This window comes from Emys orbicularis, chromosome 1 (genome assembly GCF_028017835.1).
Source record: "Emys orbicularis isolate rEmyOrb1 chromosome 1, rEmyOrb1.hap1, whole genome shotgun sequence".
NCBI classification, from domain to species: Eukaryota; Metazoa; Chordata; order Testudines; family Emydidae; genus Emys; species Emys orbicularis.
Genome location: NC_088683.1, coordinates 137,238,306 through 137,254,026, shown reverse-complemented (window position 1 = coordinate 137,254,026; position 15,721 = coordinate 137,238,306). Strand labels below are relative to the sequence as shown.

The window sequence follows — 15,721 nt, the reverse complement described above, 5'->3', positions numbered from 1 at the left end:
ACAATACCAAAGGGGAAAGGATTCAGGGCAAGTGGAAAGGCACAGACAGGCAGCATGGAATGAGAAAAGAATTGCAGTGCATGAGGAGAGACTTGCAGTGGTTTCTGGAGCAGGAATGTCACTTGAGGGATGAAGATAGAGCACAGCAGAAAGACTTGTTTGAGACACTGCTTGCACTAATGGCCACAAGACTTCAGGCTCCTGTTCCACCCATACCATGTCTCGAGTCCCCTCTGCAGTACCATGTCCTGCAGACCAGAAATGAAATCAACAATCCAAGGTTGGGTGGCACATGCAACTGGGACTGAATGCTAGTTGGACAGGGCAAGCATGCCCACAAGCAATCCTCCATGTCCCTGCAGTTTTGACGGTTGCGTGCTAGAAAGGGAAAGGAGAATGGGGGTCAAGGGACATGCAAAAGTAGGGAATTTGTTTGCACTGGTTTCATTGTTTTGCACTGTTCAATGTTTGTGCTATGCACTTTAGTTTATTACTGGTTTTGGTGTTGTCATGGCAGTTGGCCTGCCTGACAGTGCTTCAGTACTGTTTTTGTTATAATACAGCCATGTTTACAAATAAAGGCTTGTATTTTATTTTAAAAGTTTATTACCATCTCTACATCACATCCAATAATATGTATCTCAAAGAATAAAGAAAAAGACATAAGGCACAACTGGGAAATTGTCTCCAAAACATATTTTCTCAATACAGGATTCAGATCAATGATCAATAATGGGAATCTACAATTCGTGTCACACAAGCCACTGTCTCCTCCCCACCCCATGTATAAGCAGTCACCTCATCCACAATTAACAATTCATGACAATCACTCCCCCCCATTCACAGTGTACTTCATTTACTGTAAAAAGTGCTATGCAAATACATCCATAAACACACTATTCTCCCGCTTTCCTTGGCCCATGCAAGTCCATAATGTGGTGCACAAAGCAGCCCTGATTTCTCGTGCCTGTGTACATCCTGCTCCAGCTACGACAGGTGCGCTTTCTGGCTCAGTGTGCCGATTCAGCAATCCATTGCTGTCATAGGTCCTCTCAGGGGCAAATGGCTCACCTTTGGATTCACAAAGATTGTGAAGAGCACAGCAAGCCACAGTAATGTGGACAGCATTGCTAACACTGGTATCCAAATGGTTCTGTAAACAGCACCAGGACGATTTCAATCTGCTCAACGCACATTCAACCACCATTCTACACCTACCACGAGTGTAATTAAACCCGTAATTTTTTCCTGTTTGTGTGTGGAAATGTACCCATTTTGACAAATTTCTGCTGGAAGTTTCTCAGACCGACCCTGGAAGCCACTACAGTTTCCTGGGACTAGGGAGACTCAGTATCAACTCACTACTCTGAATCATGCAGAACAAGGACATGATCCTTGGTCTCCCACATGCCTGATGATTGCCCTACCACTGGACTATTCATGGGTAGGTCATGCTTGCTTGCTCAAAAATGTCAAAAAGGCTGGTTTTGCTTCCAAAGTGGAATGAAAAAAAAGTGAAACCTCACAATTTTTTGAAAAACAGAATTCTCGTTTTCCAGCCAGCCCTGCTCACTATCAGTTTTGTATAAGTTAAATGGAAGAGCCACATTCATTTCCCGGGTCTAAATTATGTTCAATTGAAACCCAAACAAAACCAGAAACAACAATAAATGCCTATGTTAAGAGAATATTTAAAAGGTCAGGTAATGACTAGGCCTAAATAATTACAGCTAAAGGTAAAAGTATGAGAAGTTATTAATATGAGATAGCAGAGTGTCATTAAGGGAATGCTTAGATAACCTAAATATAACTGCTGCTAGCACTTCAATTATCATGACAATTGTGTGTGTGTATATATGTTTGTAAGTCTGATTAGAACAGGGACCTAAACTGAATTTCTTTGTTACATCATATATTGTAGGCAATTAACCAGAAAGTAGGGGCACAGGACATATTAGACCTCCAAGTCCATCACCGCTACAAAATATGGGATTACAGAGTTATTAATACAGGATATGGACATACCTTTAAAAGGGCCTGTGGGTACACTTTTCAATGCCTTTTGTATCCAAAACTAGTGGGGAGGCACCATGATGATGATATTAGCAGAAAAGGCACCTATGGAGAGGTGGTCTGTGACTTGCTATGACAAGAGGAAAACTTACATCAAGAAGTCCTTAACCACCATGGACAGCTCACTGGTTTTAACCAGCCAATCCAACGCATTCTCAAACTTCACCGGAGCCACAATCTGATTTGCTTTTTATCCTCTGGAGTTTTGCCATATTCCACAGGCTACACCAACACAGAATGCCAACTACATTCACCATGGAACTATATATAGTAAGAACAGGCTTTATGAATTAATACTAACTGACTCCTTGCCCTCAAACTTAAAAAGTAGTCGTTTCAGTGTCTGCTACGTTCTAAGAACCAGACAGCAGATTTGGCAAAGCATAATTCATTTCCACACAACTTTTTTTTTGCTTGAATGCACTAAATGAAATACACATTGTCTAAATAAACCGTGCATTATTTCAATAGCTAAACTGTGGGAGCTTCCACTGCATTTTAAAGTGAGAGAGGCAGTCCTGTTTGTTCATTGTTTAATAATACGGTTGTTGTGCACAAATAGTATGCAAGGAAACGTCCGAGTCCTGCTGATAGGGAGGAGGGGTTTGTTTTTTTGTTCCCCCCACCCCCAAGTGATCTCTTTACCTCATTAGAGGAATACATGAAATTAGACACTGGCTAAAGTGTGTCTCTAATCTGAGACCCTATTAGCATTGGGAGTGGGAGGAGCCAATTCCTGTGAGGAATTGCCAGGGTTTTTTAAGCTCACTACTAGACTTTCTGCCTCGTAAACAACACAGACATGTATTCCATGTAAAAACGAGTATGTATAAAGAAATACTACTTACCATCTACAATCAATCGTGTACGCTAGCGGGTGCGTGTCAGAGCTGCACTAAATTCCATTCTGTCACAACACGATTTTTAAAAACATTCCAGGACCTTACACTTTGATTCCACAGAGCTTTAGCCACAAACTTTGCGGCACATTACATATATATTTTTGTAAATCTTGGAGAATTTCTCTCTCTTACGGAATGGACCCAGCAAATCCTTGGTCTAACGCTCGATTCCCCCGCGCCCAAAACAGCCTGTCAAACTGTCATCATGAATAGATTTTGCTGATCTTCACAAATTTTTCCACCCGGGAAAGAATAGGAAGGTTTAACTCCTCATCCAAGCTGAAGCCCTGTATGAGTGCAACTGAGGTTATAGATTCCTGGCACGGAAAATTGACAAAGCTGCGAATAAAATGAGAGGATATGTGCTGAACTTCAAACCCAAAAGGTGAAGGCTGTTAAGCTTGTAATGCGCCTAATTTACCATGCTTTTAAAGACGAGTATCAACTCTTTTTCTTTCCTTTCTTTCTCCAAGGGTATAATTATAACGCAAATCATATTAACGGAACCTGTCCCTCCTGTTTTCTTAGGTTCTTGGAGTCTAATTGAAGTTCATTCCTGAGCTCTATTAGGGGGAAAACTTACTCGAAGCGACTGTCCTCCTTCAGGCTGCGGAGATGGTTCTATATCCCCCCATTGGGGACCCCAATGCATTAAAAAAAAAAAGAAGAAAAAGAAGAGCAGAGACAGTCCCCTAGTAAGTGGGTTCCATCACCCACCCTGTTCCAGGTTATGGACCTTTTTCACACCAGTAATTAAGTGACTAAACTGGAACAGTTAATTTTCTTCCAGGATACCAGTTTTCTTTGCAATATTCTCAGGCTAACTTCTTTTTAGGAAAGTTGATTTATGTCTATGTGTATGGAAAATCGGGACATAGGCAAGCAGAATTATTCAAGAGCATCTTTCCAAACGTTTGTCTTTGACATGGGAAGGGGAAATATTTTTTTTAATGTGATAAGATTTGTGCACAAAAAAAAGGCTTTAACGGTCTCTGGGGCTTTAGCTGGTTAGCTAAAGACACTTTTTCAGGATGGCTTGAATGATCTGCCTAAAATTATCGTTTTATCTATCCTCGTTGACTGAAAAAACTGGATTGCTGCTTAGACCTGCAGCACACCTTTTCCCTAGTAAGAGTCTAACAAATGAAAGGTAAACGTGTGCTCTGGTATTTCCTCCTGGAGCACAGGCAAGGGTTACTCAGATGTTATCCTTTTCACTGGGTCTTTGGTGGGGTGCTTATAACAGCCTCTTTTATTCCTGTCTACGTCTATGCTATATCATTAGATCTTGGTGTTTATTGTTCTGAATAAACCTGGGCCCGCTGCTTTCCTAAGGCAACTAGGAAAGCCATAAAAGTGCATCCACTATATATTGCGAAGCCACATTCTCGGAAGGGATGGATTTCAACACGAAATGCCAGTGAGATAAAGAACATTCCTGAGATCGAAAATCATTCAGTACCATAGACATTTTAATAGATGGCTTCTCACAGAAGGTAGGAACAGAGGAGGGAGGCAGAAGCCAGACATATACACTCACAAAATTTCCTCTCGGCGTTATTGCAAGACAGGGCTGAGACTTGGGATGGGACGATACTGGGGGAGGTTAGAATTTGCTCACGGGCTAGGCATTCGTGTAGGTGGCACATAACTCAGCCAGTACCATACCAGGTACTGTAGAAGAGATACATCGACTCCCAGTCCAGCTATGGGCTAAAAGGTGCTGAGTGCGTGCCTGCCTATGCCTTGCTAAAGACCAAGCCTTCTTGGCACTTCTCCCTTCTTTGAGCATTAACAAAACTTTAGGAGCCCTAGGATTTAAGTCATGTATTTCCAGCCCTATTGAAGCAGGGATGATTACTCAGTAAATGGGAAGGTAGGCTATGATGTCACGAGTTATTCTTTTCAGTACGGGGAAAGGGTCTCTCTCTCTATATATATTAAGAGGAGAAGCTCCTGTTCCTTGATAATAACAAGAGCAACAAGGGAAGGAAGCACCTACTTTTAAAATCCTTCGTTTTACTTTAGTATGTTAGGTGCAGAATAAAAGCTCCTAGGGCTGGGTTTTTTTAAGTCAGTTGCATTTTTGATTTATTTCACTTTAAAAAAAAAGATAGAAACTAGTTGTGGAAGCGATTGCTAAGAAGATCAACCTCTTTTTGGCCAGGGTGATCTCTGAAAGGCACAGAAGACTGTAACTCAAGGAAAAGGTGAAGTAATAAATTTTGAGGAAATTTCAGTATTCCAAGTTTACAAAGGCTATTTATTTTTCCTGAGTCTGTACGAGGATTTTTTTTTTAATTTGTGGGGGAGAGGAAATTCTAAAAATATTTGATAGATGTTTTGCCATTAACACCAGCAGTAGACTTATGTGTGTTTGGGAGTGGGGATTTGAGGTGGGTCACAATTATTGTTTAATTAGTGGAAAGGGCAATGTAAATCAACGTAGCCTATTAATTATACATTTTAATTTATAGCCTACCAAGTGTATAGTGACTTTATTTACAGCATAAGCCATTTAATGTTTCCAGCATGATTTCAATTTCAGCCCTTTTCATTTTCGGTTTTATTTGTTCATGTGGTATGAAACTTGGCTAAATAGTTAAGCTGTTTTATTATGGAAGCAAATATCGTTTTAAATGTAAAACAACCTGCAGGTATAAAATGGTCTATTTGTAATTTAACTTGCTATAGAAAAGGTATTTTTATATTTTAAAAATATCTTAATATTACGTTAAAGCTTGTGAAGCAGCTTGGAAAGAATGTATAATAATAAAATCAGTGAATTGAACTAATGACACTTCTGTGGATCGACTCCTAGTGGTGGGGACGGTAGTATCTCTTGTACCATGCAAGCAGGTTTAACTTGCCCGTTCTATGCGTTTGTGGAAATCCTTAAACTCCAAACTCGAGGGCTTTAGTAAAAAGGTAAACTAAACAAGGAAGACGTTTAAAGAAGCATTGAAAAACAAACCCTGAGAAGTGATGAAAATTCGAAGCCATCCTAGAGAGAGTGAAAGAGAGAGAGAGGGAGGAGAGAGGGGGGGGGGGGTTTGCTGGATGCTGTATACAAAGTTGCATGCGGCAGTGGTTTGGGGATCTGAGAACATTACGCTATCAGGGTGCTACTTAAATTCGGATCATATACCCCAAATGTTTATTTCTCCAGCATAACGCCCCCATTATGTTAAAAGGTGGAGTAAGACAGCGAGAGATAATCCTGGCATGCTATAAAGTTCCTCAGAAGATAACTGTGTCAGATACAAATTATTTTATTTACAACATTAAGAAAAACAGATTTTTCTATATATAGTCACTGTAGTATCGATTACTTCATAATAGACCGGGGCAGTTTCTTGCGCAACTCGGCTGTATAAAGGGATGGATTGTGTTACCTTTGGTTTTACGTAAGTGTTTCCTTGTGATGGAAAATTCTGTTGTTCACTCAGCTGGGGTGATGTCTGATTGAAGTGACAGCGTGTGAGACAGTTCTCCCAGGTGACTTTTTTCTAACCAGTTTTGGGAACTCCCTGGCTGGAAGAAAGAGCAGCTAGGCCACCAAGGGTATAAACCCGTCAGCTGGCAACGGGTTAGAAAGTATGTACGAGGGGTTCTGGACAGGCGCCAGCTGTTCACAGCTGTGCTGAGGAGCAAGGAAAGGAGCAACAACTACTGCTCCAAACCAAAGCTGTGTCTCACAAATGAAGGTCGCACCGCGGTGCTTTGAGCCTCTCACTTCAAGGCACAGTGACCCCTTCAACGCCCAAGTTGGGCTATTCGCTGAGAAAGGAGAGGAGAAACGCTCCACGATCTTTTTTTTTTTTTTTTTTCCTGGCCAGCAGCTTCCGTGGCCACAGTGTGTGTGTGTGACCCCGTTGCTAGCCTACACTTACAATTGTTAGGAACCAGCCCTCCAGGGAATAGGTGGACGGCAGTAAACGACGGTAGGTGATGTGAGAGGAAAGGCACCGTTAATCTCAAGCGAGGCGGCTGGTTTTGAGCTGGAAGTGACCCACTGAGGGAGGCACCTCCTTTGCAGCGTGCTGCAGTAGGGGAGACACGCTGCTGGTCCAGTGGTGAAAAAGGGAGAGAAACCAACTCTGCTTCAGGGGATGTAAGTGGACTGGGTTGGCGTGTGCGTTGTGTGGTCGGGTGTTTTCTTCTCTTGATCCCGATCTCGGGGAGGGTTGAAATCTCCCTCTCTCTCTCTTTTTTTTTTGGCTGTTGGTATCCCGTACTGGGCGCCCTCTGCACATGTTCCTAGGGCGCCATCTCTTTGCAGTCACTGACTCCTCCAGCAGGTTTCCCAGCGGCTGCCTCCAGAGCGTGTGAACATTCCAAGCCCAGCTCAGCTTCAGCTCTGCTCCAACCTGCACAGCCAAGCATGCTTTCCAGCCTCTAAGCCTTCCCTGCTGCTTCTGCTCCTATTAGACCTCTCTGGCTTTCCAGATAGACAGCACACACTTTGCCTGAGTTCAGGTTCCTTTTCTCAGTGTGGACCCAAACTTTCCGGAAGCAGCAAGACCTGAACCTGGCTTTAGAAGAGGTATAATAGCTGGATATATATACAAGTCGGTCTCTCTCTCGCTCTCCCCATCTTCTGTACAGAGAAGAAAATACTCTTGGTTTGGGGGGGGAAAAAATAGATGAGTTGAGGAATTTTCCCCCCTCTCTGAAAAGAGGGTTTGCCCTGTAACACAAACCCCTGAGATAGCAGCTTGCCAGATTAATTAAACATTGCTATGGGAGACATGTAAACACACTCCTTAGCCCGATTCATATACAAACCAGTTCATTTTTATTAGTATTTAAGAGAGGAATTGCCTCTGATTATTTTTGGAGAGAGGGAGAGAGAGCGCGCTCACAAAGTTTGGAGCAGCTGATCTCTAAGAAGTGAGAGCTGCCGAGAGTCAAGAAAGTTTGTTTTTCTTTTGCAACTTCGGAGGAGATGGTGTAGTCCTCAGCAGCTGCTATTTTAGAAAGAAGCCGGAGTATGTATCACTGGACTCATTTTCCTTTCGTTGCAGGTTCCAAAACCGAGAGGATACAATGGTCACTAAACTGTTCCAGCATTGGAGTTTCGCAGTCTTCCTGCTGAGTTATTCTGTCCCCTGTTATGGGAGATCACTAGAGGGGACCAGCCGCAGACTGTAAGTTTCTTTCTGACTGATTACTTGGGGGGGAGGTGTGAGAAATCTGTCTGTGTATACAGCTACCGTAATGTTACAACATGCAGCGGGGCTCCCTGTATGTTCTAAGCGCCCTAGCAATTGCATTTTTCTGTTACCTGCTGGAGTTCTTTACCGGAGTGGCTTCAGAATTACCTGGACCAGGTATTTTACAATCAGTTTTGGTTAAGCAATAGATAAAGAACAGTTTACATGCTCACCCACTTTAATTAATTACAAGGGATTTACAGCACTTTTCAATTCTCCCTGACTTTAAAGACACTTAGGAAAAAAGTGTGCTTTACCCTCAGGAGCCGAAGTGTATATAAAACAGCCAAACATATGGATGATTGTATGTAGATCTATTCACACCACGACAGACAAATGAGAGAGGTTTTTTTAAACGAGAGAAGTTATTTTACCTAACAAGTGTAAATTATATACTGGAATGTCAATATGTCTGTATTCGTGTAGATCCAGTACAGGTATTGATATAGCTCAAGAAAGAGATATGGTAGCCGGGAATATAATAAAAATTAAATATAGAAATATTTTCTTTGGACTTGTGCCACTTTGCAATAATTTCATCAGTTGGAGCCAAATAACTGACCTGGAGACAGAAGCATTTTGTAGATAGATGACAATCTGATTTGAGATATTTTGCTCAGGAAATGACCCCCTTATCCCTCCAGTAATCATCAACATAGATATCACTGTACTGTAAGCTAAGTCTAGAAAAGAAACCACAGAAGTGATCTGGATCAATAGCCTACACATGTAGCTATGTTACTTACTCTCTGTAGACATTTAGTTAACTGATCTGTATCAGATATTTTATGGCAGGAACACTTCAAGCTGTACACTGGGGGGGGGGGTGTCAAAGGGTTAAAAGGCAGCTGACAAGACTTGACGTTTCTATCCCGTTCAGAAGCAAGAGTCAGACTGGAGAGAGAGAGAGAGAGAGAATGAATTAGAAAACCCTGTCAAGAATGTTTAGAGGAAAGTGTCACATACTGTACATGTAATCAACTTCAAAAGGGTTTCCTTATAAGTGCTCATGTATGTATTTCAGGACAAGTGTTCCATATATCATTTCCTCTATTATCATTTGAAAAGCAAATAAATCCCCTAAGTGAAATGACTTGAGACATGTCTGAACTTTGGCACCAAATGGAAGTCTATTATAAACCTCCTAGGGCAAATTGTGTTCACTGTACTGATGATAAAGCTACAGTGTATTCTTCCTATTAACATTTGCTAGTTTGCACTGCTGCAAACTACCCTTGAACTATTTTGTGTTTTGTTTTGAAACCATTTTATTCTCATCAGCTGTGCAGAGAATCCATGTGTGGATTCATGTAAATAAAAAATAAAGCACAATTAAATACTCTATTTCCTTGGCTAAGAATCTTTGAATTGGAACTGAGCCAACTTTTGCTTAAATTAAGATTTGATAAGAAATACCTGTTATCTTTTTGAGTACAGTACTTATATATGCCAAGATTAAATACATCCCTTCCGGTTTTCCTCCACCCTCCAAATCATGGGATGAAAAAATAGGTGCTAAGTTGTCAAAAAGCTTTTCTTGATTCCCTTTTTGTATAGCACGTAAAACGCACTCAAGAAACCATTTAGCTGTCAGTCAGTGGCATTCATGTAGTTTTGTTTGTGGGTACAGCACAAACACCAACACCACATGCAAACATACACCCTGTTTTAATATCACCACAAACCATTCCTAGAGCTAATGGTTAATAACTCGCCTCAAGTATAGACATAGGTTTCCAGTGAGGGCTTAAATCAGTAGTAGATGAAATTAGACACATTAATATAGCCAAAAAAACCCTAAATCATAGGCCCCATTCTGCAGTTCTTATGCAGGCAAACCTCCCATTGAAACCAATGGGAAGTTTGCCTGAGTACAGATTGTAGGGCCCATTAAATGTTATACAAATGTTTTAGCTGTTAAAGAAGTTTCTGGAAAACAAGCAATGACTCAAAGAGAAATTAGATATTTTTATCAGCATGCCTAGACATTGCATCACCACATCTCCAAGTCTGTTTCAAATAGGGTGACCAGACAGCAAGTGTGAAAAATCGGGACAGGGGATGCGGGGGTAATAGGAGCCTATATAAGAAAAAGCCCCAAATATCAGGATTGTCCCTATAAAATCGAGACATCTGATCACCCTAGTTTCAAATATTTTTCCCTTAGCATAAACGGTGCGCTCACTTCTGAGATGGGCTGAGCACCCTCAACTCCCAGTGGAGTCAACGAGAGCTGAGGGCACTCAGCCCTTGGCAGGATACCTCCTTAAGGGCTAGATCCAGAGCCAATTGAAATCTTTCCACTGATTTAGATGAGCTTTGAATCAGGCCCCAAATGAACATTGAAGTACGATAATGATTCAATAATGAATGATTTAATTTAAAAAACTTGAGACAGAAAGTTGACTCTTTGCTACTAACACAAGATTAAAAAAAAAAAGTGAACAAAACTTTCTAAGAATGAATTAATTGGGGGGGGAGAGGGGGAAATAGTGACCCAAAAGTAACATTTTGGAAATCAGAATGTTCACAAGTCCTGGATTCATAGTATTTAAGCCGAAGTACTTTTTTCCATAATGAGATATAAGACTAGTTAGCTACATAGGTATATAGAACGTTCTTGTATACAATAATTCGTCTGGGCACTTTGAGCAAACAGAAACCATGATCTACATCTTTCTCTCAAAAGTGCTTACCCACATGTTAGCTTAACATTTACTGCATTTGGTTTGGGGTCAGACTGTTTTCCTTTCATTTAGAAGCATATTTCATAGAAGGATGGAAGGGACCTCTAGTGGGTCATCCTATCCCTAACATCCTAATATTTCCTAACTGTGTTGCTTGCTAGTACTACAAAATTTTTCTTGTAAATATATTATTTGTCATATACAACTAATACCAGTAACTGAATACACACATTCAAGACTCCACCACTTTCCTTACTGTGAATGATGAGGAGGGGGGGGGAGGGGAAAGATGGGGACTTTTCATCACATTGTTGATACCTGTACCTGTGTTATGGGACACTTCTCTAAAGGACTTTCGTACATGAACCTTCTGCAGCAAGTTGTTTTCCTTGGGTTTACAAACAAAGGAGTTACTTGAGCAGCTAGGTTGGGGTTGGTAATGGGGGGAGGAGATTTATATTTGCTACATATTTTTCACTTTGTATATTGTGAAACAGAAATTTCCCAAAGGAAACTGGGAGACAAAATGTAATCTTCAAGTCTGGCTGGGTAATAAAAGTCATGTGAAATATAACTCTGTGTAATATTATACAGTCGCGTGGAACAGCAGAATGTTGTTTGGGGCCAGATTTGCATGCTAAATATCAGACAGACATTTAAATTGAAACCCACCCCTTCCTGGCACTGCATCCATTCACATGTCAATTCATGGATTATAATGGAAATCTACACTCAAATAAGAAGTGGGTCTTGTAATGCTGTTTGGTTGTATTGTGTGTACTCTAGGTTTAGACTGAAAAGTAATTCCATTTTACATAGATAATCAAGAGTTCTTAATAACAAGATTTTAAGATTCAAGATTTTGTAACAGTGAGTAAATTGACTAAATATACAGTAGAGGATTAAGGCAGCTTTGTGTTCTGTGATAAAAGCAATTATCCCTGGTAGTTTATAAGAGGCAGTAGGAAAGCTTTTCATATGAGGCATACTATTTTAAACTCAGTAAAGCACTAAGATTTTGTATGCTTTTTATAAATGAGGAGGGTGGAATGATAACTACATTTCCCATGAAAGCATCCTGGGAAAATACAGTTCTTTAGTTAGTAAAGTAATGTGAGTCACAGTGGACAGATTGAGAAACATGACAGAAGTTTGCCACAGTCAGATGAGCGCAAGATGCTGGTTTTAACATTTGACATTTGCAAGTCAGATTGATCTAAGCAAGGAGGTAATTAGTAGCCAACCTTTGCTGGTTATGGCTATGAAGTAAGGTGTACAAGACAGAGCATCAGAGTGACTGTGGGTATGTACCTGATATAGGCCATTAGAAGGATTGGAGTAGCATCACAGGAAGAGTTTTGCAGAATGGATGATTACTGATTACATATTTTTTCTGATAGGCCAGATCCTGAGCCAGTGTAAATGATTGCAGCTCCACAGAAGTGAATGAAGCTGTGTCCCTTTACACCAACTCAGTATCAGGCCATGTTATTTTTGCTTAGAAGTGTTCAATAGAAGAGTATGATCTACTTGCACAAAAATCACAAGTCCCCTGAAACTCACCTGGCTACCGGTTTCTTGAAACTCTGAGAATGTTTAGCAAAAGACTTACTCGACTCTTTTGAGCAAATCTAGGACCCGTGTTGAGCAAATATACCCACTATATAGCTTTGCAGCAAAATAATGATCAATTCATAATGTTATTGTGGAGCCAGGAAAAGTTGGCATTTTGAACTGAATTTCACTTTGAGATTTGGGATCATTTGAACCAAAAACTCAGGGTGTGATGATCTACATGGATAAAAAGCAAAGGAGATGCTCTCATAAACTTATACTACGTGAAGATGCTAACTTCCAACAGCTCTAGTATTGACTACATTGGAAGGCCACAACATATGGCAGCCAGCTCAGAAGGGACTGAAGGTAACAAATTACAGACCTCGCTCAATCATTTGGTGTATAGTTATACCGCACCACATTTTGAAACTCCACAGTATAGTAGGATAGTTGGGGATAATATTCTCTGAGACAGTTATCGGTCTTCTCCCTGCTCATCCATATTCAGAAACTGCATCAGCTACAGACGAAATTACTGTACAACAGGCAAGGCAAGGCAATTAATTCATTTTCTTTGGTTAGAGTGGGTCCAATCACAGGTAGCACCCTGATACAATAAAAGAGGATGCATAGCCTGTCTCAGCACACTGAGGTAAAGCAAGCTGGAAGGACTATGGGTTTTAGCAGTCATGGGAACATAACTATAAGCCCACCTCATATGCTTTTGTGGTTCACAGTGCAGGGGTGCATCCACCCTGCATTAAGGAAAAAATATGTATTTTCTCATGGTTATTCATTGGCCAGACAGCTCTTGGACCATCCTTTCTCAAAGGTTTCTGATGACCATACCTTGTTAGCCAAGTATGAACCATTGGCAGGGCTTCTAGTTAAATCATCTCCCAACTCCTCAAAAACAGATATAGGTTAAGAGTTCCAATGAACCAAAATGTCAGCCACAATGAACAATAAAAAGGGACAAATATAGGAGCTTTAGAAGAATGTCAGGGAAGAATCATAACGAACAGAGATGCAAAGAAAAGGGTGAGGGGAACCACAGAAATGGACTGGAACAATGCACAAGAGAAAATAGAGAATACCAGAAATTCAGGTCAAAATTTTCAAACTTGGGTTCCTAAATCCACTTAAATCCATATCTAGTATTGGCTGAAGTAAATGGGAGCTGCTAGGTGCTCACAATTTCTGAACGTCAAGCCACTTGTTTAGGTGTCTAAATATGGTTATAGGTTGCCTAAATTTTAGGCACTCAAGTTTGAAAATTTTGCCATAAAGAAAATACCAGCAGTTACACTTATTGAAACTTAAAAGTAAGGTGTGTATTTTTTTAAAGTATATGATGGGGCAGAAGAAAGTTATTAAAACAATGTTGCATAAAAAGAGGTTCAGGTTTCACTGCAGGTGTTTATTATTCCCTTTCTTATGTGACTGCAGTGCTCCATTATCTGGTTCCTTTCTTTTCCTAACTTTGGCAACTGCCTTCCTTGTTTTAGTGCCTAGATAGAATGCCTTGTACCATTAAGAAATGCTTTCCTAGAACAGAGCATTGACTAATTCACCCACAGGTCCAGTGGTGTGTGATGGGTCCAGAGAGAATTATTACTGGCTTAGGTCCTTTCCCTCTCTGCAGGGAACAGCTACTCTGACAAGAAATTGCTCCAGCACTGAATTAGCAAGGTACACTAAGAGCTGGAAAGTTGGTTCACTGCTCACTGTGGCTACAGCTGCCAGAGGAGAGATGAGTTTTGCCAAGTTTTGGCTGATAATGAAATTATAAAATATCTTTTTCTCCCTGCTCTTTTTCTTTTAGCAAAAGAGCTGTATCAGAGCATCAGCTACTGCATGACAAAGGGAAGTCTATCCAAGATCTACGAAGGAGGATCTTCCTTCAAAATCTCATTGAAGGTGTTAACACAGCAGAGATCCGGGCTACTTCAGAAGTTTCTCCAAACCCTAAGCCTCCGACTAACACAAAGAACTACCCTGTCCGATGTGGCAGTGAAGATGAGGGTAAATACCTAACTCAGGAGACAAACAAAGCTCAGACATACAAAGAGCAGCCCCTGAAGACACCGGGAAAGAAGAAGAAACCAAAGCCTGGAAAACGCAAGGAACAAGAAAAGAAAAAGAGGCGAACCCGCTCAGCATGGCCAAATTCTAGAGGGTCTGGTAATGGTAATGAAGGGGTCCCCCTCTTGGACATCTCTGGTACTACACATGATCACAATTTAAGGTAATCATGCTTTATCCTTACCAGGGAGACACGCCATATATTTTGTTTATTTATTGGAATTGTTACATTTTACCTCTGCCTCACACAAATCTGGAATTTTATAATAAATAAATTAATAAAAAAATTTAGGACATTTCAAAATGTTGTGCAACCACAAAGCACTTTACAAAGGTAAGTGTTATTCCCATTTTACAGCTGGGGAAACTGAGGTACAGAAGTTAAGCAACTTGCCCATGACTCACACAGTGATTCACCAGCAGGGCAGAGACTAGAACTCAGGTCTCATGACTCCCAATACGCTGCTCTAGACTCTGGACAACTCTGTCAGTAATAATGATGGTAAATTACTTATCACAGAGATTTGTGAAACTGAGGTTACAGAAAGTGTTATTTATGCCAAAGGAATGAACCTCACATCTATTAAAATTTCCTACTCTGCTTTTACTCTGGTATCCCTGTTTCAGATCTGTCTCTCACATTTGGGCCTCAGCAGACTGAAAGCTTTGAGCTCTACTTAGAGCTCTGCATCATAAAATGGAGAGGTTTGCTTTTTTCCCCTTGCTCCTTGGCAACTTTCCTACCCTTACTTTACAGTTTTTCATTTTACTGTTTAACCTTAGGGGAGAACACGGAAAGTTTCTCTTTTAGTAATATCTGCAAACAGTGCAGACCAGCCTTTTGCCATAACATTTTCCCTGCCATTAGGACTTTTTAATTCAGCTCCATCTTTCTGCCAGCTTGAGAAACAATTACATTGCTGCTGAAAAATGTTGAGCATTACCCTTGGAGAGAGACATGTTTTCCCCATGTATGACAATGAAGGTTTTTAAGGGCGATGGGGAGTTGGAGTCTCTCTACTAAGTGTCCTGAGCCGCCAGCCCGCTTGCACACATCTCATGTCTGGATTTGAGCTTGAACAGCTTTGTGTACAGAAGGCAAACAGAAACATTCAATTCCAAAAAGAATTTAAAAAGAAAACACATAACACTCTTCTCCCTTCACCTCTTCCCCTTCACTTTTGGCTCAATGGACACGAAA

At 40.8% G+C, this 15,721-nt stretch overlaps 1 protein-coding gene across 1 annotated transcript; it reads left to right on the top strand.

Moving 5' to 3' along the window:
- The first annotated feature begins 8,024 nt into the window (after positions 1 to 8,024).
- On the top strand, positions 8,025 to 14,687 carry PTHLH (parathyroid hormone like hormone). Its single transcript, XM_065397439.1, has 2 exons — positions 8,025 to 8,125; positions 14,261 to 14,687. Exons 1-2 carry the CDS (start codon positions 8,025 to 8,027, stop codon positions 14,685 to 14,687), a joined length of 528 nt encoding a protein of 175 aa, XP_065253511.1.
- Positions 14,688 to 15,721: the final 1,034 nt, after the last annotated feature.